This window comes from Poecilia latipinna, unplaced genomic scaffold (assembly GCF_001443285.1).
Source record: "Poecilia latipinna isolate Pla-1442-1.1 unplaced genomic scaffold, P_latipinna-1.0 Scaffold569, whole genome shotgun sequence".
NCBI classification, from domain to species: Eukaryota; Metazoa; Chordata; class Actinopteri; order Cyprinodontiformes; family Poeciliidae; genus Poecilia; species Poecilia latipinna.
The window spans coordinates 55738-82171 of NW_015113185.1; the positions used below are offsets into that span (position 1 = coordinate 55738).

At 37.5% G+C, this 26434-nt stretch overlaps 2 protein-coding genes, 2 long non-coding RNA genes and 1 pseudogene across 8 annotated transcripts; 2 read left to right on the forward strand and 3 right to left on the reverse strand.

Moving 5' to 3' along the window:
* The first annotated feature begins 680 nt into the window (after positions 1-680).
* On the forward strand, positions 681-16779 carry LOC106953206 (uncharacterized). 2 transcript variants are annotated; one of them, XR_001426156.1, is made up of 4 exons: positions 681-914; positions 1933-2075; positions 12118-12220; positions 16692-16779. It is a non-coding gene; the product is annotated as an uncharacterized LOC106953206 (long non-coding RNA). The 2 variants fall into 2 exon arrangements; XR_001426155.1 differs by lacking the exon at positions 1933-2075.
* Positions 3719-5531, reverse strand: LOC106953202 (tripartite motif-containing protein 16-like; annotated as a pseudogene).
* LOC106953200 (E3 ubiquitin/ISG15 ligase TRIM25-like) lies at positions 6811-8371 on the reverse strand. The gene has a single exon (XM_015041795.1). It carries the CDS (start codon positions 8335-8337, stop codon positions 6811-6813), a length of 1527 nt encoding a protein of 508 aa, XP_014897281.1. The 5' UTR covers positions 8338-8371.
* Positions 15331-25806, reverse strand: slc67a1 (solute carrier family 67 member 1). The gene is made up of 10 exons (XM_015041796.1): positions 25226-25806; positions 22646-22743; positions 22405-22550; positions 22185-22317; positions 21576-21688; positions 18204-18314; positions 17861-17961; positions 16980-17081; positions 16754-16874; positions 15331-15947 (listed from the first exon to the last, which is right to left on the reverse strand). Exons 1-10 carry the CDS (start codon positions 25385-25387, stop codon positions 15760-15762), a joined length of 1275 nt encoding a protein of 424 aa, XP_014897282.1. The 5' UTR covers positions 25388-25806; the 3' UTR covers positions 15331-15759.
* LOC106953205 (uncharacterized) lies at positions 23128-24494 on the forward strand. Of its 4 annotated transcripts, none has more exons than XR_001426154.1 (3): positions 23128-23516; positions 23779-23867; positions 23977-24494. It is a non-coding gene; the product is annotated as an uncharacterized LOC106953205 (long non-coding RNA). The 4 variants fall into 4 exon arrangements; XR_001426152.1 differs by having other exon boundaries at positions 23134-23516; positions 23957-24494; XR_001426153.1 differs by having other exon boundaries at positions 23135-23516; positions 23969-24494.
* Positions 25807-26434: the final 628 nt, after the last annotated feature.

Here is a 26434-nt window from a genome sequence, read left to right on the forward strand (position 1 = left end):
TAACACAAACAGAACATCTTATAACAAAAATGAGACCAGGACAATAACTACATCCAGCAGTTATGGGTAAAAATAAGAGTACACCATAAACAAGTTGTCAGTCCATAATACATTCACACAAATGAATTAATAAAGAAGATTCCAGGAATCTTAAATATGAGTCTTAAATGTGTTTCTAAACATTAATTGTTGAAAAAAACAAAAGGTTTCTGCATGACGTCACACTACCGCACTCTGTCGCCATCTTGCAGCTTTCAGTTTCATTGATCGCAGGTAAGAGAACCATACAATAGGGTATTAGGACCATTGTAGATACAAAAATGAGTAAATTTCCACCAAAAATCAGATAAATTTCGAGATTAATTTCAGAAATTGTCGTAAACAAAAAGGACAATTTTGAGCTCCAAAAGTAAAAAACTCAAAAACGTTAAGATTTATCTAAAACATTTTCTAGAAAAAAACATTTCTGACTTTCAAATGTTGAAGCTTTCAATATTTGAAACTCAGAAATTTCCTAGATATTTTAAACAGAAAATGTTTCAGAGTAATATGAAAATGTCTGAGTTTTTTGGCGAATCTGCAATGGCCCTAATGTGCTATCGTATTGGTATGTACCTCCTAATATGCCTTTTTGTTTCCGCATGACGTCAGAGCCCTACATCCTGGTACTCCGGGTCGCCATCTTGGTTGTACGGCAGCAGCATTCCACTTCCTTGGTCGCAGGTAAGAGAACTGCGATTGTTGGATATTGTTGGATTCATAGGTGTAAAAAGAAAATCGATTAAACAGTAAACATACGTTTTCATTACATCCCGTGAAGGTGAGCAAATTTTGAAACGTAACATCGCACATCGAGCGACGGCAAGCGTGACAGGTTAATATCCAAAGGAAACGTATGCTGTTAGCTGTTAGCGGTAAGGACATTTTCAAAAGTTTCTAAAAATAAACTGCAAGTCAATAGCGTGTTGAACAAATGGTTGTAAAAATGTTTTTATAGATTTGACAGATTCATTTACACTGAGTATGAAACGTAACTATTTCTCTCAGAAAACACAAATGTTGACTCTTTTCACAAGATAACTTATTGCTAGACTTTGCTGAACTACAAAAAACTCAGAAATTTTGAGCTTAATCTGAGAAATTTCTAAAACAAATACTTGGACATTTTTAAGTTTGAAAAGTAAAAAAGAAAAAATAAACTTTTGAAGCTTGGAAATTTCTTTTTTTCTAGAAAACCTCTGGGATTAATCTCAAGCTTTGGGTTCTCCAGCAAATTTTTAACTTAGGAAACTCAGAAATGTCAACATTTTTATTCTAGAATATTTCTGAGATTAATCTCATATTTCTGAGTTTTTTTCTGGTGGAAATATACATATATAGTCTATCTACAGTGGCCCTTATATGTTGCCATACTCAACTGGTTCTCCAAAAGAGCAGGAAAAGCCTGTAAAAAATGTTATGTAATGCTATTTACTGGTAGTCTATCAAGATGGTGCATTTCTGGGTTTACTTACATCTTGTTCTTCCTTGTGGGAATTTTCTGTCATCGTGATTTTATATACCAATATCAAATCTAGCCAGCCTTAATTCAGAAAAGGCTGGATTCAAATCTCCTTTTTTCAGATCAAACTGAATTTCCATTGTAAACATTTATGTTTTTCTTGAGATAAATTGATTGTTCTTTTGTGTTGATTCATTCCACAAGTTAATTCGTTTGATAAGTGCATTTTTCCATCCAACATGCAGTCTATAATTTCTACTGGCCCCATATCTGAAGCCTTACATCAGTAGAAATATCTGGATTAAAAGTGAAGTTTTGTATTCACTTTCCAATAACTGACCAACAGCAAGCCAATAACTTCTCAGCTCCTCCTCACCTGTCTAGATTTCCTTTCAAGTAAATATGAACTAATTAATTGATGTGTCTGGCAGATGGCTATCAGTCAAAGAACTAATTTGGCTCGACCGCCACCGCTGTTGTTGCTACTGCTGCTGGGGATTAGGTCAGATGACTTTAGATGAGATTAAACCCCCTGTAGAAACACAGATGAAGCAAGAAGATTACAGCAAATGAGGTAACTGAAATTACTATTGTTTTATTTTTATAAACTAAACCATAATCTAAGCATCTGCATGAATGGACATAATGTTACTTTCTGAATGGTCTGTTATTTAAAGCTGTAATCCAGTGGGCCCCAATACGTTCCGCCTCCAACCAACAGAATAACCGTAATAACCGTGACAGAGATTTGCAGATATTCTTGGTTGAGTTAAATAAACAAGAGTTCAAGGACAACACAAACAGTCCCACCAGTGATTTTACTGACTGTTAACTGCTGTAAATATCCTAATAACTGTAAGTGTTTGAATTTGTTTTCTGGGGAATATCTCAAGTCACCTCTTAGTGTTTCCATTAACCGTAAAACACCAAATGTATGGAAGGTAAGGGATGACAAAATTGAATAAATGAAAATATGTGTAAATCTTCCACTAATTAATTAAATCTGTCATAAAATGATTAAAAACATCACTAATTAAATTTACCTCTAAATCATTAAAAAGACCTTAGTTTTGTATTTGGGCCCAAATAATTGTCATGTTAACAATTATTGCCGGACGATAAATTGTTATTGCAACAAACACTAATATCGATGTTTTCAACAAATATAATGGTAATGGTATAATAAAGCAGTAACACATTCTCAAATATAAACAAACTCTGAATTCTAATTAACCTTTTACACTGGAACTGGAAGACATTTTAAATATCCAAAATAAATAAACTAAACAACAGGCTTGTTGAAACCAAAAGCTCAGACTAAAGACTTTTATCATCCAGTTTTTGGTAGAAAGAGGAAAAGAGAAAAACAATAAATTATGCAAATAGAAATTATTGAACTTGTTTTAGGTTATCATGCGATTGATTTATTGCTTGTTGCGATAAACCTATGCAAGATTACCTTAAAGAGAGCTATTCTTGTTGATAAGCAACTTATGCTAGCTTACGGTTGGTAGGACTAAAAAGTAACATTTTCCACGATGTTTACTGTATCTTTTCATTAACAATGAAACAATCGTTTAGCTGTAGCTGGGCTGCAATACCCCCCGCTGTTTACCCTCCTCCACCATGGGGCTCATCTTCTGACTGCTGACACAGCCATTACTCACCAGTTTAAAGCAGCTCTTTGGCCGTGCAGCTTAGCTAGCTCGTTAAGATTTTGGGGAGGGGGTGTGGTGTGTTAGATGGGCAGGAGTTCAAAGGGTCAGTCCAGTGGGCAGCTGGGATTACCAGCAACCCCACCATCTGCCACCCAAAAGCTGTGATAATCAGAGTGAGGGAATCAATCGCCTGAGTAAATATCAGAGACGTGTGGAGAACAGGCCTGTTTCTTATCAAAGGACACTGACGAAAGAAAACTTTTATCTTTAAGGCTTTTTTATGACTCGTACGGTAAAAATATATAGAGATAAGAGGTTCATTTGGGAACAAACATAAATACACCAGAAATCAAGTTCGAAAAACACTTAAAGTACAGTTAGGTTATAAACTGATACACCAGTTTTACAACATCTCATAACTGCTAATCTACTTGGACATGACCTTTCACCTACATTGATAGGAAGGTACAGAAATTATAGTGCCACAAACACAAATACTTCTCTTGAAAACAATTGTAACACGCTTCTTTAAGACACCAATTATATGAAGAAGTCAGATTTTTATTTGGAGAAATATTTCCATGTCATACAATAATGAAAGAAAAAAATCACCAATGATTTCCTTTATGACTCCTGGAACACAGAGAACTACATTTAAACCATAAAAACAAAGAACAGCAGAGCAGAGAAACATCAGAACTGTGAATCTTGATCAACAATCAGAGTGAAAATCTAGCTGGTTTTACAGAACTCTGCAGAACCTCCAGTCCACCCAACCCAAACTCCAGCCAGTAGCGGTTCAGTGAATCTGGTCTGGACTCTTTGGAGGAGAGTCCTGGTTTCAGAGACGCTGTAGAAGGACAGAATACCTGCTCTGTGGTCCAGGTACACTCCGACTCTGGAGGAAACTGGACCTGAGATGGGGGTCCAGATGTTGTTGTGACCAAAACCAAAACAGTTTTGGGAACAAAATAATGCCCAAGATTTGTCATTAAATCCAAGTCCACATTCATTCCTCCAACCTGCTCGACTGATATTCTTGTATGTGACTGCTATACGACCCTGAAACCCGCTCCTCTCCATTTCCCAGTAACAACGTCCAGTCAGACTCTCTTTACTCAGAACCTGCCAACATCCAGTGAATCTGTCTGGATGGCTAGAATAGGACTGACGTTGATCCATCAGTGTCACCTTCCTGTTCCCCCCTGATAGTCCCAGCTCTGTGTTTGCTGTGTTTGGATCCAGTGTGATTTAACATGAATATTTTAAAAATCCATCTCTGCTCTTTGGTTCTGGTTCTGACAATAGAACAGTAGAGATGTTTGTCCATGAGTCTCTCAGGACGTCCTGTAGTTTCTCTCTGAGCTCTGACACAGCTGCTGTCACGTCCTCAAAGTGTCTCAGAGGACGGATGTTGATGCTGGACTCACTGAGTAACAATGACGGGCAGTTGAGGAGAAACTGGTTGTGATCCTCTGTGTGTGAGAGCTGCTCCAGCTCAGCGTCTTTCCTCTTCAGCTCAGTGATCTCCTGCTCCAGCTTCTCCTGAACATCTTTGATTCGACTCACTTCAGTTTCCTGCTGGGATCTGATCTGCTGCTTCACCTCAGAGCTTCTTTTCTGGAGGAGACGGATCAGCTCAGTGAAGATCTTCTCACTGTCCTCCACTGTTTTATCAGCAGAGAGATTAATGGCCTCCACCTCCTGTTGAAGCAACTTCACATCTTCCTCTCTGTCCTGGATTCTCTGCTGGATGTTTCCTCGTCTCTCCTCCAGCTCTGTCTGCCTCTCAGTCTCTTCTGTTGCAGCTGAGACTGTGATGTGGCCTTTATGTTCATCCATGAAACAGGTGAGACAGATATACTTCCGATTATTGAAGCAGAACATTATCATCACTTCATCATGCTTAGAGCAGATGTTCTCCTGGAGGTTCTTGGACGGCTCCACCAGCTTGTGTTTCTTAAATGTAGCTGAATCATGATGAGGCTGAAGGTGTTTCTCACAGAAAGAGGCCAGACAGAATAAACAGGACTTGATGGCTTTCAGTTTTCTTCCAGTGCAGACATCACAGGCCACATCTTTATGTCCAGCATAGCAGTGGTCACCAGGAGCAGCTTGGAGCCAAGTCATCTTCAGCTGCTCCAGTAAAGCTGCTAGCATGATGTTCTTCTTTAGCACAGGCCTCGGTATGAACCTCTGCCTGCATTGAGGGCAGCTGTATATTCTCATCCAATTCTCTCCATTCCAGTGGATCCAACTCTCTCCATCCCAGTGGGTTTCAATACAGTTCATGCAGTAGCTGTGTCCACAGGAAGTAGTGACTGGATCCTTCAGTAGATCCAGACAGATCAAACAGGAAAAAGTTTCTCGGTCCAGCTGATTCTGCTCCATTTCTGCTCTCAGTCACAGTGAATGTTAGTTTCATTTACTGAAAACATAAACCGGTTTGACCTTTTATCTGTAAATCACGTGTCAGAGCAGAGAGGGTGCAGCCAATCAGCTTTCACCATCAGCTGCTGTTGGATTCATCCAGCTTCAAGGCATGTTTAAGAGAAGGATATGAGTCTTAGGGAAAGTCTGGATGATGATTAACCAAATTAAAATACATCCAACAGCCCAGGTAGGTTGGGTTTAGCAAGATAGGAATTGTTCTTATAAGTGATAAGAGCAATTTATTAGTTCTTTTTATATAACTTTGTATGGCTGTGATTGCACCACACAGCAGTCAGCCCTACAAACACAAATACTGCTCTTGAAAAAATTTGTAACACACTTCTTTAGGACACCAATCATCTAAGTGTTGTTTGTATCACTAAGCTGCGTACACTAACTGCATTTTATTATATTTTTAACTTTATTGATAATTATTGATACTTTAGTGAAACAAACAAGAGAAAATATTAAAACTATCAACCCCAACAATATGGACAGTTTGTAGTTATGAGGGACTAAATGTATTCCATTTTAACTCAGGTCAGGTTGTTACTCCAGTCATACATATTAGACATGCATCTGATTTTCTCCACATATAAGACCTTCTGAAGGAAATATTTCTGCAGTTTTGATGATGAAACTCACAATTTATTGTAACAATGAAGAGAACATATTCCAAATTTCTCTGTAATCAAGTTGTTTTATTGAATAAAGTCAAAGAAGCAGAACAGTTTAGTTTTGTGATCTAAATCCAAAGAATTGAGAATAAAAACACATCAGTTCTGAGTTGATGTTGGTTTAACTTTTCTTCTCTGTGTCACAATAAAGAAAACAGAATCAAGTTCAGTTCACTTCAATCCCAAATGATTTAAACAAGAGTAACTAGTGCTTTTCCCAACAATATTAAGGAATTATTGACCAAAAACAAGCTCCTATATCTTGCTTAAAGGACCAACAATACTTGGTAAGATTTAGTGTTTTTGCAGTGAACATCCATATATACCAATGCAAATATTTAAAGCACAACTATTAGAGCACAAGAGAGTTAAGATTTTCTTATGGAGAAATGTTGCTATGTAATAAAATAATGAAAGAAAATATCAGTAGTTATTTCTTTTATGGCTCCTGGAAAACAGAGATCTACATTTAAACCAGAAAAAGAGCAGGGATGGACCCTGATCAACAATTAGAGGGAAAATCTAGTTGGGTTTACAAAACTCAGATGTTGTTGTGACAAAATCTAAAACTGTTTTGAGAACAATCTAATGCCCAAGATTTGTCATTACATCCAAATAAACATTTATTTCCACCTCCTGCTCGACTGATATTCTTGTATGTCACTGCTACATAAACCTGTGTCCCGCTCCTCTCCACCTCCCAGTAACAACGTCCAGTCAGACTCTCTCTACTCAGAACCTGCCAACATCCAGTGAATCTGTCTGGATGTCTAGGATAAGACTGACGTCGATTCATCAGTTTCACCTTCCTGTTCCCCTCTGATAATACCAGTCGTGTGTTTGCTGTGTTTGGATCCAGAGTGATTTCACATGAATATTTTAAGAATCCAGCTCTGCTCTTTGGTTCTGGTTCTGGCAGTAGAACATCCACGTCAGTGAGTCTCAGTGAGATGTTTGTCCATGAGTCTCTGAGGACGTCCTGTAGTTTATCTCTGAGCTCTGACACAGCTGCTGTCACGTCTTCAAAGTGTCTCAGAGGACGGATGTTGATGCTGGATGAGTGTGTAGCTGTAATGTCCTCAAAGTACGGATGAAGGTTCTCTAAGCTGGAGGACATGGCAATCTCTCTGAGTGTTGGCAGTCGGGGGGAGTTGAGAAGAAACTGGCTGTGATCCTCTGTGTGTGAGAGCTGCTCCAGCTCAGCGTCTTTCCTCTTCAGCTCAGTGATCTCCTGCTCCAGCTTCTCCTGAACATCTTTGACTCGACTCACTTCAGTTTCCTGCTGGGATCTGATCTGCTGCTTCACATCAGAGCTTCTTTTCTGGAGGAAATGGATCAGCTGGGTGAAGATCTTCTCACTGTCCTCCACTGTTTTATCAGCAGAGAGATTGATGGCCTCCACCTCCTGTTGAAGCAACTTCACATCTTCCTCTCTGTCCTGGATTCTCTGCTGGATGTTTCCTCGTCTCTCCTCCAGCTCTGTCTGCCTCTCAGTCTCTTCTGTTGCAGCTGAGACTGTGATGTGGCCTTTATGTTCATCCATGGTGCAGAGATAACAGATGCACTTCTGATCAGTGCGGCAGAAGATCTCCAACAACTTATCATGCTTAGAGCAGATTTTCTCCTGGAGGTTCTTGGACGGCTCCACCAGCTTGTGTTTCTTAAAAGCAGCTGAATCATAATGAGGCTGAAGGTGTTTCTCACAGTAAGAGGCCAGACACACTAAACAGGACTTGATTGCTTTCAGTTTTCTTCCAGTGCAGAAATCACAGGCCACATCTTCATGTCCAGCATAACAGTGGTCAGCAGGAGCAGCTTGGAGTCCAGTCTTCTTCAGCTGCTCCACTAAAGCTGCTAGCATGGTGTTCTTCTTTAGCACAGGCCTCGGTATGAATGTCTCCCTGCACTGAGGGCAGCTGTGGATCCTCTTCTGATCCTCTTCATCCCAGTGATTTTTAATACAGTTCATGCAGTAGCTGTGTCCACAGGAAGTAGTGACTGGATCCTTCAGTAGATCCAGACAGATCAAACAGGAGAAAGTTTCTCGGTCCAGCTGATTCTGCTCCATTTCTGCTCTCAGTCACAGTGACTGTGTGAGTTTCACTTCCTGAAATAGAAGCGGGGGTCGAAGTCTGATCCTTAAATCATGTGTCAGAGCAGAGAGGCTGCAGCCAATCAGCTTTCACCTTCAGCAGACGTATCCATCCAGCTTCAAGGTGTGTTTAAGAGAAGGATATCAGACTTTGGGAAAGTCTGGATGATGATTAACTGAATGAAAAATACATCCAACAGTCCAGACAGGTTAGGAATAGAACAAGGTAAGAATATGAGTAATGATAATGATTTACTACTTTCTTTTATTTAAATTTGGGTATGTCTGTGATTGCACAACAAATCAATTGTAGCCCTACAAACACAAATACTGCTTTTGAAAATAATTGTAAATGTGAAAGGGGACTGGGGGTGGTTGACCTCTGATGACCTCTGGAAACTTTTATTGTCTTCAAAATGGTAGCGGCACAAAGTTATTTTTTTGCTGCAGAAATCAGTAAAACGTTTGTCACCAATTTTGTTACATTTGAAGAAGGTGGGGGGGGCAACTTCACTAAGGTGATGAACCTAGGTTACATATTTGTGAATTTCACTAAATGTATCCAAGTTTTGCCACATCATTGTTTGATCCAGTTTGATATTAGACTCAAACTGGACCCTCCAGATGCTTGACCCAAATCCTGCAACGCAACTCAAGTTAAATTTAGTGACTGTAATGATTATGATGTTCTCTGTAATCTGACCAATGATGGTCAGATTTATCTCTGAATGACACAGATGCTGTTCTGTATGAGTAATGCAAACAAAATGCGGAGCTTACGGCTCAGTTCAAACAGATGCTTTTTCCCGCCTTTAACTAATGCATTGTTGTCTAATCAGCTCAGCTGTAATTAAAGCAATAGCCACCTCCTCGTTTTTAATATTATCTTCAAATAGCCAAATCTCCAACTGTCATCATCCTGCAGCAGCATTAAAATCATAAAGAAACCTGACCGATGCTCCATGATGTTCCATAAGACAGTTGGCTAACGCTCTATCCACTCTGTGGTAAAGTCCAGTGTTTTTCAAAGTGAGGCCTCTAGGGGGCACTGTGAGGGTCTCAGAAAGTTGTAGCAAGGTGAGAAAAAATATGCAAAAAAAACCCCCCCCAATAATAATAATAATCCTGTAGATTTTGTTATGTTTAATTTTTGTTTACTTTTATTCAATCTTTTTAAAATAATTTATAAATGAAATATATCTTAAAATAATTTATTTGTTATCTCTGATGCTCATCTTCTGATTGGATGCCTGTCAAATTTATCAAGCTGCTTTGTTTGTCAAGCAAGCAACAAATGTAAAAGTTTTACTAAATGAATGTAATTGTTGAAGTGAATAAAAAACATTCTAAACGTTTATGTTTGTAGGCCTGCCACAATAAGCAATAAATCAATTAAAGATAAAAAGAATAAAATTATTTCCATTTGTATGATTTATTGTTTCTCTTCATAGACTCCCACCTTATCGTGGTGGAGGGGTTTGAGCATCCTGTGAACGTAGGAGCTATGCTGTCTGGGGCTTCATGCCCCTGGTAGGGTCACCCAAGGCAGACAGGACCTGGGTGAGGAACCAGACAAAGTGCAGCCCGAAGACCCCTTATGATGAACCACACAGCTGGAAGTAGTGTTCCCATGCCCGGACGCGGGCCACCGGGGCCCAAGTCTGTAGCCAGGCCTGGAGGTGGGGAACGTTGGCAAGCGCCTGGTGGCTGGGCTCGGATGAAGAGGAGAAGTGGATCAACCTTCCCATGGGCTCACCACCTGTGGGAGGGGCACAAAGGGTGGGGCGGGTGGTGGTCGAGGGCGGGGACCTTGGCGATCCGATCCTCGGCTACAGAAGTTGGCTCCTTGAACGTGGAGTGCCAACTCTCTGGTGGGGAAGGAACTTGAGCAAGTGTGTGAGGTTCAGAGGTTCCAGCTAGAAATAGTTGGTCTTACCTAATGGATGGATGGATGGATCGTTTCTCTCTTTTCTCTAAAGTCTTGTGCTTTTTTAGGCACTCCTTTGTTGATGACAGAAACTTCAAAATTCATTTTATTTGTTTTTCTTCTTTTGATTATTTTGGATATTTAAAATGTCTTCCAGTTCCAGTGTTAAATGTTCACTAGAATTTTAAGTTTATTGATCTTTGAGTTTGTGTTCTTTCATTACTATGCCATATATTATCTGAAAATGGTCTCAAAACAACACTAATATTATTGTTTAAGGCAATAACTTCTGGGACAATTTATCGTCCATCAATATTTGTTATTATAACAGGCATAGATGTTTGTTTACATATTTTGTAGCATTGTCTGTAGGTTTGCTAAGGGGTTAAATGCTCTTTAGAGGGAGAAGGCATGGAAAAGTTTGGGAAGCCTTGTTGTAGTAAACAAACATGGCCTCCAGAGGGAACGAGCCTGTCTGATCCGGTGAGGACCGGCATCCCTCTGAGGTCAGCTTGGTGGTCATTTACTGTCCTGTTGTCCAGTGTGATGCTGCAGCGCGGCGTCAGTGAAGGATTAGTGAGCTCTGGCACATGTCAGGGAGTGAGAGTGAGGGCTGAGCGTGCCGGTCAGACCGAGCCTCGTGGGGCTCAGAGCCGCTGTCACAGGACTGAACGCGCTCCACACAGGGAAGAGGGCAGCACATCTCCTATGACGCAGGTCAGCACAGTGTCTGAGGAGTTTCCACACGTGAGGCTCACATTTGGGTTGTGGTTTGAATAAAACGTTTAATCCATTCATAATTCCTTAATTTTGAATCTTACTTTTTCTGACTGAGATTTTTTCAGGCTTTCTGAAGTGTTTTTGTGGATTTTGCTTGAATTTTTGAGAAAAAATAAGCTTCTAAATGTTTATGTAGTAAAAGCCTAGCCAAGACCTGGTATGTAAAATTCATGTTTTTGTCCTTCCATTTGGGTCTCTACTGCTTCTATAAACACCCCAGGGCATAAAAACAAAACTACCCATCACTTTTTTAGCAATAAGGTCATGTTTTTTAGTGTCTGGAAAAGAAGCCGTTTCAAAAACCTCCCAATTGTTAAGTCACAAGTGCCGTTACCTAGCAACCTCAGCAGAGTTCTGTCCGTTACCTAGCAACTCCAGCAGAATTCCAGCACTTTTAGTTGGCTGGTTTTGCACTTTACAATGGCAGCCGGAAAAGACAAGTGTTTTGTTGTTGACTTACCATCCAGGAGCCACTTACTGCATTCTTGTTGAGCAGGAGGCTCTATTAACGCTTTTCAAACATGTATAGCTGTATAGTTGCTCATCGGTTTGCATGCATTTTTACATGCGAGTGTATAAGTTGAGTTGAGTTTAGGGGGCGTGGCCAGCAGAAGCTTATTTGAATTTAAAGTGACAAGATGCCCTAAAACAGCTTTTTCTGAAGGGAGATTAAATATTGTAGGTAGAACTGACTCATTATGTAAGAAAGATTTTGTGAAGTTGAGACCCAAATTGAAGTATAAAAATGTGAAAAAAGTGAATTTTACACCATTGATCACCTTTAAAGATTTTTAGACATTTTTACCTGAGATGGTAATCTTGATTTATTCTTCTCATTACAAAATTAAAAATCAAAAACTGACTTAAGATGCTAGCAGCTAACGCCTGAAGCTTACTGAGCTTTTTCCTCTCCTTTTCTTCACCTTGGAGTTGGTTGCTGCCATGTAATCAGGATGGGAACTCGAGCTGTGCTTCACTGGGTCTCAGCCTGCCCACTCATTATCTTATCTCCCTTTGTTAACCAGCAGTAATTCCCCCTCTCTTGATAGATGATGTCTCTGTCCGATTACACCAAGACAAAACCCCTGGAAGATCGCCTTTCGCTCCTGTGGCCAACTCCACGACGTACGACGACCTGCTGGGGATGTCGAGGTGATTTCACGCCCAGTTTGGATTATTGTTAGTGGCAAAATTCAACCAATAAACGGGAAAATTAAATACAAATGGGTGTCATTGCAGCAGAGTAGAGCTGAAAGACTTTTAGTAATCAATTATTCTTATTATTCTTTCAGTTAATCAATTGGTTAAAAAATTGGTCAAATGCTGCAGATTTATTATTTAAGTGATTTTATACACTATTATAAATACATTAAAAATATTCAAATAAACCAAGTTCAATTCCTTTTTAAATAACAAATCAAACATTTTATTGCCTAAAATGCTACAACAGAGCAAAGAACATAGCATTCCTTTAGTGATTGATTTATTTGTAGCGAAGAATACATCTGTAGCTAAAAAAATGCTTCTAACATCAACATGTGAAAAACTCTGTTCTTTCTTTCATGCTCAGAAAATAAAAATAGTAAAATTATTATTGTAAAGTTGTACAAGAATAAAGTTGACATAAATGAAATGCGAGAATAAAGTTGTAATATTACATTCTGTTATTTTATTCTCAAAATATTTTAAATGTATGCTTTATTTTATTTTGACTTTATTCTTGTAATTTTATGAGTTTCTTAGCGTGGCCCTACTGCTCCATCGTACAATACAATGTAGGGCTAATTGCTCTATTATTTTTTGGATTAACTGGTTAATAATTGGATAGGAAAAGGTGATTTATTTTCTGTTTTTTATTTTTTTTCCACAGAATGTGAACCAGGATTTGTTAAGCATTCTTGATGTAACAAACTTGCAAACAAATTGTATATATATATATATATATATATATATATATATATATTTTGCACAGTTTATACACCATTTGCCAATTAATCGATTACTAAATTAGTTGATTATTTCAATAATCGATTGTTTCAGAAGCTTTAATTTACATTGGCTGAAACACTGTGTAGTAGTTGAGTTCCTCATGTTTGATTGATCTGTTTGTTAATTTCCTGGATGCACTTAAGGAGACACTGAGCGAAGTGTTCCTGCGCCGTGTGGAGCTCTGCAAACAGCCATAAGAAAGCCACGGTATAAAACATTCAGGCTCAAGGCTCCTCTGCTTCAGATCATATGCCTGGCCTGCCGTGGTCAAATCAGATAGATAACCTGTGCTCTTTTAAAGACAGACAGTGAGCCTCATCTCGCTATGAGGCAGGTGGAGACAGATGCCTCATTATCCATGCCGCAGGGGACAAAACAGGCCCGGCTCTGGAGGACCCCCCCACTGGCGTTTAGTTTCCAGTGAGCCGACACAAGGCAGCCACAGAGCGACATGGACAGCGCTCATTTCTGACCTCAGCGAGCGCAGGTCGCTCGCAGAGTCACATTAAACTTTCAGAGGACCCAAAGGTCCCCGTCAGGAGTGTTAACAGCACCATTGTTCCTGTTCCCGCTGACTCAAAGGGCCAAGTGTAACAAGGCACCCCACCGCGGTCAGCCCCCCCCCACTCCACTGCTGGGGTTACAGCGACAGTGAGGATATTTATAATGGAAATGCAGCTATTGACCAATAAGTTGCAGAAATTGAATTTACAAAAACAAATTTGCTAAATGGAAACACATCAACGTGGAAAAACTTAGGTTTCTTGATCAAACATTTTTTGCGCTAGGTTGAGGTTTTTTGGCCGTATTGAAATTGGTTTGTTTCACTGAACTGTAATGGAAACACTTTTTGCATCACATGATCAACAACCGGCTGTTCCTGCTGGCGAAAATGACAAAGAAGACGACAGGAAGTGTTTGGAGAATAATGGCATGACATGTTTAACGAGTTATCGCGTGAAAAGACTTATTCTTGTGTGATTTTAATCTTGTTTCTTATTTAATGGAAGCAAAACAATTATGAAGTTGTTTATTTTGACATTAGTGGAATATTGACAAAGTTTTGCGCACATATGTAATGGAAACGCAGATGGTGACGTCCTTCAAATCAGCTCACAGCTCTTTTAAGTCTGTCTGACAGTAGCTTTGTTTCCTTTGATCATAAAGGAAAACTGATTAAACCAGCAATATATTTTTTAGTTTTTTATAGTTAGGATTATATTATATCTGAATGTTATACGACATAATAAACAAAATCTGCAACTCTAGCATATTATCTGGATGCCAAAAACTGCTGCCCTTCCTGCTGGTCAAACAAATTGGCACAGAAATCACCAGTTGCATCTGCTTAGAGAAAAGCCTCTAAGATAATGAGTTTAACCTCCTCCTGTTACAATATGATCGTTTTATCTGGGGTTGTTGGATGTAATATTTGAAAAACAAAGTACTTTGTGGCGGACAAAGAAAGCACCTGCTTCAGATTTTATGACATCACTTCAACAAGCTGCGACTTGGCAGCCGGATGCAGCTGAAAATGCAAAGACATGAATGGAAACAATAGAGAGAGTGATTAAATGCGTATTGTTTTTGAAATTAGGAATTTTAATGGGGGTGGGGTTGTTAGCTCTGTTACTTTGTGGCAGTAAGATCCTGGTCTAACTTTCCTCCACATGGCTTTTCTGCATCATGTTTTCATTATGCTTGTGTGATGAAATCATTCCCATTCAAAGAAAATCTGGAATTCACAATAATAAATGTTTTCTAGTCGGATATGGACTTGATTGAATTAAACATACAAAATGTTAAATTGTGAGACACTTTAAAAATAAAAATTACCTAACAGGTCAACAACAAACTTGTTTGTAAAGCTGCATCTAACGATTATCTTAGTGATCAATTATTCTGACAATTAATTGATTAATTGGATGAAAAAATATTCTACAGATTTTTCATTCAGCCACTTATACCTTTTTTATCCAACTATAAAAATGCATTAAAAGATGGGAAAAAAACTTTCTTTAATAAGAAAATGTTTTTGACTAAAATGCAATAACAGCTTTTCTTTAGTTAATGCACATCTTAAATGCAAGATGTATGTATTTTACTGCTCTGAATGTTGTTTTTTCAATAAGTGGCCTTATTAAGGCCTTAATAAGTGGCAATCAGAAGTAAATTTGCTGTGCTTAAACAGTTTACAGTAGTCAGAAACTTTTAAAATAATCAAAACTATCCTTGATCTTTACAATGCATAAATCCAAAAATAACCACACTGCTCCAGTGCTTAAAATGCTTTTCTTAAACTTACATTTACAGCAACCAAGAAATGCTACAAACATCACTTCTTGTAGTGTGAAGTCATAATTGTAAAGTACAATACTGCATTAAAATATAATTATTTTTTTTAAAAATTACAAGAAAATATAACTTTTTTGCTAATCTAAAAGTAAAAAAATGTGAATGCTTTGTTTATACATAAAATCATGACTTTAAAAAAGCTGGGAATGAAAATGAAAATCTGATCAACAGAAACATCTCTGAACATTTTGCTGCCATCTAGTGGTTTCCACCTGAACAACACAGTAATTAATTTAAATCTCGACTAACTGGAATGCAAAATTAAAGCAGCATGTTGCAAACGACGACTAAACATTTATGTTTTCTAGTTCTATAAAAATATGGAATATAAAAATAAAATTGCCTCTTCATTCTTTCTGCCTCTCAGTGTTGCTGAGTTGTCGATATAGCAGGTAAACAAACACGACAATATTCACAAAAAACTCAATTAGACCTATGGAGGCGAGGCCGTAGTTCATGTACAGGAAACCGCCGATGGTTGGTCCGATTGTCCGGACCAGCGACTGAACGGAGGCGCACAGACCCAGCATCGTTCCTGGGGACCAAACAACACAACAGTCAGAAAGTTAATCAGAATCCCTGAAAAAACCCACAGGGCTTTCTGAAGGGTGTCTAAATTCACACACCCAAATCTAATTCAGTTTTCTTCTCAGCAGTTACAAACTTTATTTCAGTCTTGGTATCAAAATAAGGCTAAAATTTGGTGGAGTCCATCAGAAGTCTATAAATGTCACCAGAATTATTTAACATGTAGTATATAAACCTTTTTAAAATATCATAAGGACACAAACTTTTGGAAACAATAGATACACATTAATTGTGCAAATATTCATGCACCTGAGGTAAATTAAAGCAAATCTTCAGAGGTTTTTCCTTTTTCACAGATTGGCACCAAAACTGGGAATTGTAGTTATTTTTACTTACTGATTGTAATAAACTTATTTTTACATAATGAAAATTACTTGTTTTTGATATTTTTAAAACATTTTAATCAAATTATAATGAAACAATAACTGGTTTTTTTTTATCTCATAATAAAATGAGAAATTGCTTATATTTGCCTTGAATTCCAGTATATTTTTTGGAAATCCAATGTAAATGAAGTAAAAATTACAACAAATTTAGGCACATTGTCCTAAACATAAATAAATAAATTTAAAAAACAACATATTTTCAACATTTTTTCTTGGCACTACCAGAGCTCCATATCATGTATTTTTGATGAAGGTTCCTGGTGTCCTGCAAATGCTTCCTGCTCATCTCAAATGCTGGTTATCAGCGTCCAGCTGAGAGTCTGGTGTTTCCATGGATACCATAACAGGAGAATCTGGATAAAGTCACCTGTGTCAGAGGATGGGACAATTTTGGTGAGCATGCTGTCGGTGATGACATTAAAAACGCTGAGAGAAAACATCCACGGAGTGACGGTGAGGCAGAGGTGGAAAACTGTCTGCATGTAGGCCTGGAAGGAAAGAAGAAACACAAATACATTTAAAAAAAAAAGATTTCAAAGGATCCTGATGCATCGTCTGGCATCACCCTGAAACCTGAGAGAGTTCATGTTTACCTGAGCCAGACCCACACCTGCAGTAATCCCAATGGACAGAAGAAGAAGAGATTTCTCTGGGAATCTGGATGTGAGTCTACCGATCAATCCTCCCTGAACAACCTGGAAAAACACGCCAAATCTGTGTCAGTGGGAATGTTATACTGCATGTTGATACATAAAGACAGTTTCAAAGTCGGTCTTCTACCACCTGAAGAACATTTTCAGGATTGAAGGACTAATGTCCAAGCATGATCTTCTTTATTTGCATTAATTACGGCAACCGTAGCTGCATTTTCATTGACTATGAAATTGCACAAATCTAATTTATGAAAATAAATTTGCTTAATGGAAGTGTGCTAATTTTGAAAAACTTTTTTTTTCTTTAAGTTTTTGTACTGTTGTTTTTGTGGGGTTTTTTTGTTTTTTGTTTTTTGCTGTATTAAAATTTGAGTATTTAACAAAAATACAATGGAAACACTTTTTTGCATCACACAAATCACATGGTCAACTGGATGCTACTACAGGTGGAAACAAAGGAGAAGACAGGAAGTGGCTGGAGGCTGAAGGAGCCGCATGTTTAATGGTTTGTTGCGTGAAAAAACATATTCACGTGTGTTTCTTATTTAATGGAAACACTGCAATTGCAAAATTATGGGGGGTTTTGACATTAATGGGAAATTGACAAAGTTTTGGAGACATTTATAATGGAAAAGCAGCTAGTGGGTAAAATAAATCCAGAAATTTTACTCAAACAAGAATAGTGTGACACTTCATAATAAAATTACTCAAACATGAAAAGTTCAGTGCAATAAAAATACTCCTAAAGGTACATTTAATCCAAAAAGTTACTCAAGTACATGTAACTAGTTACTACCCAGGTCTGAGTGTTTTAATCTCACCATTTGAACGATACCGAAATACGCCATCAGGTAGCCATTCTGCTGAGCTTCAAGCTTGAAGAAATCCATTGCAATGATGGAGAACATCACCTGAAATATGCCTAGGAAACACAAAATTGAATTTAAGGATTTTCCTGAGGAGAGATAAACTACTTTAATTGATTAAAAACCATTTAAATATTTGACATGCATCTTCTTTTAGTATTACATGTATAGGTTGTGTGTAAAATGAGGAATTTACTTCAATCTTTTGCTGTTTTTATGCTAAATTTAGTAGGAAATATCAATATATTTTATCATATGTGTCCAAATGTGCATTCATTTTATTGCAGATAGTTCTTACCTGATGGCAAACCTGCGATGATTTTGATCAGAAAAATCCTCGTTACGCCTGGAAACTTCATCAGCCTTGTGATCTCCCCCAAACTGAACACCTTCTTGTTTTGGTTCTCAGCTGTAGGAAAGTCCAAGAAAAGTCATCAGTGTTTCCTTCATAAATAGTTTCCAGATAAAAATGCCCGGTTCAAAATCTTAAATTAGAATAAAAGATTTACAATAAAAACTCAGTTATACAAGGGCTGCAGCTAATGATTATTTTAATAATTGATTATTCTGACAATTAGATTAAAAAATTGGCACATTCTGCTGATTTTTTTTTTCATTTAATCTCATAAGCCTTTTTTTTACACAATATTAGAAATACACTAAAATAATTAATTCTGTTAAAACTAGAATCTATCATCTGAGATTATAAATAAAACTTTTTAAAACAATTTTCAGCTTCTTTTTCTTTAATCTCAGATTTCCGAGAAAAACCTGAGTTTAAAATGTGACTTTTAGATTAATCTCTAAAATTTTCTACTAAAAAGGTAATTTCTGCATTTGTAAAATTAAAAATTTGCTAGTAAAATCTCATATTTTTAGATTAATCTCAGAAATTTTCTAGAAGAGGTGGAACTGAGTTTGAAAAGTAAACCTTTTCTAGAAAAAAAACTCTAGAAAAACATGGAATGAAACTCAGCTGAAAAGCAAAACATTTTTGACTTTTCAAACTCAGAACATTTCTAGAAATTCTCTGAGATAATTTAAGATTTTGTTTTTCTAATAAATTTTTAGATTTTTTTAAAATGAAAAACATTCTGAGATTAATCTGAAAATTTTAGAAATTGTTTTTAGTAAATGTCTGAGTTTTCAGACTCAGAAATGTCCTTATTTAATTTTCCTAGAAAATGTATAAGATTAATCTCAAATTTTCATTTTTTAGCAGAAATTTACTCCTCTTTCCCGTACCAATTGCCCTAATTCACCATTGTAGTGTTTGTGTATTTTGTTTTTTTATTTAATTTCCCTTTGGGATCAGTAAAATATTTTTGTAGTCGTTTTGATTTTCAGTGTTGCATATTTGACTCAGAATTTTTTAACCATAAAAACAAGCTTTTATCTGGTAGCAACTTGTTTATTGTTGCACTATCTTCCCAGTGATTACTAAATTGGATACATGGAGGCTGCCATCTGCAGGTCATATCTGGCAGTGCAGAGCAGGCACCGGCTGGATCTGTCTCCACTTGACATTTTCATCATCTTGTTCCTTTTCAGCGCCCAGTTCTTGAATTTGTCCCCGAGCTTGTCCTTCTGGATGATCATTATTTCACACTGCATGTGCTCCATCTCGGTTTGGAAGGCGTTTCGCTGCGATATGGCGGCCCGCAGCTTTTCTTTGTGCAGTTTTAGCGCCGCTTGGCTCTGCTGGTGCTTCAGAGACAGCTCTTTTAGCTTTTTCTTCAGCTCTTCTCCCAACCTTTGACTCCTTTTCAGCTCTTTAGCCTGATTGATCAGCATCAGCTGCAGGTACTCTGGAGGCATTTGTTTGGGTTTCCATTTTGATTTCTGTTGGATTATTGAGGTTCTTCCCGCTGCCTGGTTGTCCAAAGAGCGTTGACTCAAACTTTTCTCCACCTTCTTCCTCTCCGTCCACTGTTCCTCAAACCTTCGGACTTCCTGTTTTGTCTCCTCCACTTCATTAACAAGGAAGCTCCTCTCCCTCTCCAGCTTTTGGTTCTCCAGCCTCAGCAATTGGATGTGGCGCTTCTCCTCCAAGTTTTCGTTCTTCTTCCGGGTCAGGTTTGATTGCTGGGAGTTGATCTTCCCACGCAGATCTGAACACTCAAATTGGAGGTTGACCAACTTGCTGCAAAGGACGTCTCTGTCTTTGATGACGTTGTCCAGTTCGTCCTTCACGGTTTGGTGCTCCACTCTCTGGTTGGCCGCTTGTTGTTTTACAAACTGCAACTCTTTCTTCAACGACTCCAGCTCTTGCTGGATGACCTCGTTTTTCTTGCGCTCCTTTTTCAAGTCGTTTTCTTGTAAGTTTATCTTCCTCCCCATCACCTCCATCTGAATTTTGCACTGCCCCAGCTGGCTCCGGAGAAGCTCTCGGTTTTGGAAAACTTTGATGACTTTTTCCTGGTCGACTTTTTGCGTGTTTGTGTCAATAATCAGATGCTCCACCTTTTTCAGCAGCTCCTTCTTTTCCTTTTCCAGAGTTTTGTTTTTGCTCTGCATCCGAGCGAGTTCCCGATCCACTTGGGGAAGGATATGTGACAAAACATGGTGCTGATAAGGCGAAAGGAAAATGCCCTTTTTTAAATGCTTTCCTTGAACTTTAGCTTTCAGATTTTGTAAGACCTCCATTTTTTATTTCTGCCCGACACCGGGTTTCATAGCTTTTAAATTCTCTCGTTGCCTCGGTAACCAAGGCTACGACGGTAACCGGACGTCACGTGTGAAAGATCCGCCAGTTCCGGTGGTTATTTTATATTATTTATATTAGTGTATTCTGATATTTCTCATTGTGTTGAACACTACATTAAAGACAAACAAAAAAAACTATCTTTATAGGTGATGCACCATAATCTGTGGCCACCGGATTTTGTGCATATGAGGCGAACGTAAACTTGTAAACGGCTTTTTCACCGCAGTCTGAATGGCCCAATCAATCAATGTTTAAACGGATTTGTAAAGGACGTTTAAACATCTTCACACGAAGAGCTCGTAACCCTTCATGTGAACAAGGTCCTTATGACTGGCAGAGCAGGTACATGTCCGTCTTCGCTAGCAGGTAAAAGCTACATTAGCCAAGCTAATTTTGCAAGTTTGCTAGCCTGAGAACTTCAGTAAATATCACTATTTATCTTAGTTTTACACAGCGGTGGGTAGAGTACTCAAAAATTGCGACCGAGTTGTTGCAATGTACAAAACTGGTTATAAGTTGGGAACGAGGCGAGAGCTACTTCTAAGCTTGCTGTTTGTTTGTTGTTGTCATAGCAACTACCTGTCATGATGGCTGAGCTACAAATGTGACGTCACATGAAACTATGTATTCCTTAATCTTGTAAAATGTACTTAACACTGAACTGTGAGACATAAAGAAAACACAACCAAAAATAATAAATAAAATTGAAGTACTTTTTTTTGCAAAAAATAAATGAATAAAATGGAATATTATTATATTATCAAAAATATTAATCCTCAGAATGGAAATTATCAAACTCATTTTAATTTATCATGCCATTAAATGATTAATTGTTTATTGTAATAGGTTTAGTTAAGAACATAAAATGTTCTTTTTTGGCAATTGTTTTCATGCAATGAACTTGAGTGCAACACCATTTTACAGATTCAGAATCAGCTATGAACAGTAAGTATTCTTTCTTACATTTAGTGGTGCTTCTGGAAGCCTCAGATTTAGTAGACTTTGGTATGAAGTTTAAAACCAGCAGCAAACTGAAGGCACTCCCTGCAGCACCAACACAGGCTGCAAACGTCTCCCTGAAGAAAACAAGAAAATGCAGGAACATTTCCAGAAATGATGCCAGGATCCATGCCATGTATAACACTCTAGCTGTGTTCCCCATTGGCCATGTAATTACGCAAGTTGACATTTGAAAAATAAAATTTGCTACATGGAAACATGCCAATTTTTAAAAAACTTGTATAAAGCTTTTGCGCTAAGATGAAGTTTTTTTTCCCCTTTTTGGCCATATCAAAATAGATGGAGTTCACAAAACTGCTTGGAAACAATTTTTTTTCACATCACACATGATCAACAGCTGGATGTTACTGCTAGAAAAAACGAAGACGACAGGAGGGAAGTGGGGGATGATGGCGCTGCATGTTTTTGATGACATGTGAACAAATTTATTCACGTGTGATTTTAATTTAATGGAAACACTGCAATTGTAAAATTGTCTTTTTTTTAACATTTCGGGGATACCGACAAGGATTTGCGCACACTTGTAACGGAAACGCAGCTAGTGATGCTCACCCGTAGCGCATGCTTATGTTTCCCCCCAATGTGGATCCAGCAATCATCCCGATACCAAAACACAGACCCAGTTTGGACAAAGCATCGGCCCGTTTCTCCGGCTCTGTGAGGTCTGTAACAACCATCTGGCATGCTGCAGACAGAATATGACGATTACAACTCTAAAACAATTAACTGATCTGTTTTAAACCAGGTTTTGTGGCTAATTTGTGATGCTAACCAGGCAAGACGTGCATAAATACTGTAGGTAGTTTGTGGACGAACAGCAGGACGGGATGGTTAGCGACGGCCAGAAGCAGAAAGGAAACTGTGGTTGCTGCACAAGCCAGAGACAAAGCCGCACGGGCCCCAAAGAGATCCCCGAACCTGCCGAAAAAATAACATAAACAAATATATATACATATAATACATATATTAAAAAATAGGTAGCCATTTTTGTGACGTTAATACTTCATACCCACCTCCCAAACATAGGGCCTCCAATTAGCTGAATCAGCCCGACTGTAGTTTGCAAATAACCAAACCACAACGTGTCAAATCCAAGTTTCTTTGCTAAATACTGTGGAGATATAATGAGAGTGAAAACATAAAATATAGAAAATAAAACGGATACTCTGTTAGTACAACACCTTTTCCTTTTGTCACCATAAACTTTAATGTATTTCACAGGGATGTTTTGTGATAGAACATAGTATGAGGGATTATTGTCAACACTGAAACATGGAGGGTTAAGTTACAAAAACCATTTTACAGATAAGACGACATATTTGACTGTATTAAATCTCAAGCAAAAAAAAAGAACAAGCAAGTTCTTTATGGCAAAAGAAGAAGCAATTTCTTTTCCTTTTTTGCAAAGAATAACTTTGTTATTGCATATATTTATTGAAGTATTGGCCTTGTATTTTTTATTTTCTTTTTTAACTTAATTTCCCAATTCTAAACCAAAGAGAAGAAAATTGTCTTTCTACAGCCATGGCAACAAGGTCTGTCACAATAACAAATTTTGCTAGAGGTTAAATTGTCCCAGTAATTATTGCATTAAACAATTATCATGTTTTTTGACACCATTTTCTTTATTTATTGGTCTTGGAGACCAATAAACTCTTCGTAGAGCTCACTTAACACTTAATTGGAAGATATTTTGTGAGAGGCTGAATTTCGGGTTTCAGTTGAAATTTGTTAAAAATCAGTTAAAAGTTGGGCCAGGTAGATTTACCCAAACGGTTGGGTAAAAGACGAAACTTAGAAGAAGCCACGCCCCTCTTCACAAGCCTCATTTTTCAACACGAACGCTGCATATCGGACTTCTCCTCTACTTTGAAATAAGACATGGTAAGTAAAAAGAAGATCAAGTTATTCAGCACTAAGTTCGTATTTAAATTGAGTTTTACTTCCAAATTAAATTATATGTAATTTTATTTTATTAAGTGCTATATTTATTTTTAGGAACATACAAATTACTCTGAACATTTGAAATTGCTGGCTAATTACAGGTTATTTGCAGTGGAGACAGCTATGAGATTGAATTCAGTCATTCTTAAAGTTTGATTTGTGATTTTGTCTTTTCTGATAGATTTTATAATTTTACATCTAGGATCTTCAGGAGAATTGAGCAAAACCCAAACTCATTGTTCTCAACAAAGACCTTCTGTATGGCCAAGAACATGAGTCTGCTCCCTCAAGGTATTGAAGCTCAGAAGAAATGTTCTCTAAAATGTTTTCATGCTTTTTAGTTACTGCAACATTTTAACACAAGCTTATGTTTGATACAGAAGGTGATGTAGTCCTGCAGCTGCTGCCAGTTCTCCTCCCTGCTCCACCTTACTAATTTGGGAGAAGAGTTTCAGACCCATCAACCTGGAAGTTCAGAAGGCTTCATTGATATCCAGCCTGTAAGTCAACATTCATCTCTGAATCATGCTCAAATTGTTTGCTGTTTATATAAGTGCATCACTAATGGCCTGTTTTTTCTGTCTTCTCTCTCCATCAGGTTGGGACAAACCTGGTGGTGCATCTACAAAATGTGACAACCCGTATGTCCTCATGCAGGGAGACAGGCAAAATGCTAAAGTGTCGTTAAAAATGCTCCTTGTTTAATGGCTGAAAGGTTTACTTGTAGTTTGCTTTAAAACAGACTTTTTTTCATTAAATGTTTTCTAATGTGGAGTAACAGATACTTCTGGAGTTGTAGCCAAATGAATTGAAGTGATTTAACTACTTATGTTTTGTAACTTTTGTAAATGAAATCTGCTGGCTATGTATATGTATCACGTGGAAATAAAAGAATCTTTAAATTCATATGGTTTTTAATCCTGTTTTTATATAGTGAAATTTAAAATAAATTTTTGTTTTAACCCAACTATAGTGGTATAATAACCCATGTGTTGGGTAATGAGTTTCAACCCAATTTTGGGTCAATTTAACCAAGTCATTTTAACCCAACCTTTGGTCGGTTGCCATGACCCAGTGTGCTGGGTCAAACCCTCAACCCAACCCATTTGAGTTAAAACAACCCAGCGTTGGGTCAGTCCGTATTTAACCCAGTGCTGGGTTATGAATTGTGTTATTTTTAACCCAGCAGTTTTTACTGTGTACCAGAAAAAGAGTGAAAAAGCAGCCAAAGTCCAAATTAATCTGTACAAATGCTGAATGAGACCAATTTAAGTGATTACAATATAATCTGTCTAATCTGGAGACAAAAATAATATAGTTTGAGTTGATTTTAAACTGTTACATAGTACTCCAAGTTATTTTAAAGATTTGATTCACGCAAATTATTTAATACTGTACAAATAATGTAAAATGTACTTTTTGTACTTTTTCCAGTGACGGGAAATGTATGATATAATACTTTTGTAAGCATTTCTATCAAATTAAATAAGATTAACCTATAAAGTTACACTATCTCTGTAACTCTTGTACCATTTAAATCAAACTTTAACTCTTTTTGTGTAAGATTTACCATCCCCGAGTCGTGCACGTTTCAAGGAGATCACGGAAATGTGAGTTTCCTATTCGGGTACAGTAGAGAAATTACTTACTGGAGTAACAGAAAACTGTAAAAACATCCAGGTTATATCCAAAGAAACGATTATATACACGACGTAAATGACCCTCATCTTCTTTGATTGTTCTGCGGTGTTGGTCGTGGAGAGACCCGGAGTTCCGGACGGTTCCGCGGTGGTTTCACCTCTCCGTTTCATCCTAAAGGAAACTGTATTTAAACACCTCAGCTACAACTGCAGCAGATCTTCCTACAAATGTCTCAAACTGGAAGAAAGTCACAGCTTTAGTAGCGTCTGCTTCTCGGTAAAAATGTCCTTTCACCCGGCGAACTTTCACATAAAACTGGTTTTCTAATCTTCCGGGAGGGTTGCACTTTGTAACCGAGAGGCGGTACCGAACGGCACCGGGAGAACAGTTATGACAATCCATACCCGAAAAAGGTGAGGTTTCCGCTTTAAAATGATAATGAACAACTAAGATTATCCTTAAATTTCACCAGAATGTTGAAGTTTAGATTTATGATGCGTTCAAGAACCCCAGGTGTTTGTTGCTAGCTGCGGAGAATCTTGCTTGAATTTCCCTTCAGTTTAAATAACTGTAAATAACAAAGTAACAATATTTGTCATTACTGGTAAGAAAAAAAATATCCAAAAAAATCTCAGAAATGTATAACCAAATTACACAACAGCGCTGTATTACATTTTAGACTTTTACTTTACAGTAATCAACCATTTAAATGTATAAAATATTAAAATTAAGGAAAAGAAAAAAGAATCAAAAAGAAAGCTGAAAAACATGCTGTATATTCACAAAAGCACAAAAATGACAGAAAGTCACTCACATTTAATAAGATAAAATTCACATAAACATGTAGATATTCATTAAACCCTACCAAACGTATTAGAAAATTTGGAAAAGACAAAATGACATGGAAAAATATTTCCATTCATCCTTCCATTTTATGGAAGTATCTGGTCATTTTTTTGTGTCTCCATATTCATACTTTAAATATTTTATTGCACTAATTTGAGTCCTGAAATTGAACATGAAACGTTTAGATATGAAGAAACAAGATGCCAATTTTTTATTTTTTTTATTTTTTTGTGGAACAATATGTCACACCTCCAATATACTGTAAACTAGAGATTCCTAGTCTGAGTTAAGAGGATAAGAAATAAACTAAACTGAAAATGATTGCTGCAGTGGTTGATAATCAAAAATATTTAATTCCAATGTAACGTTTC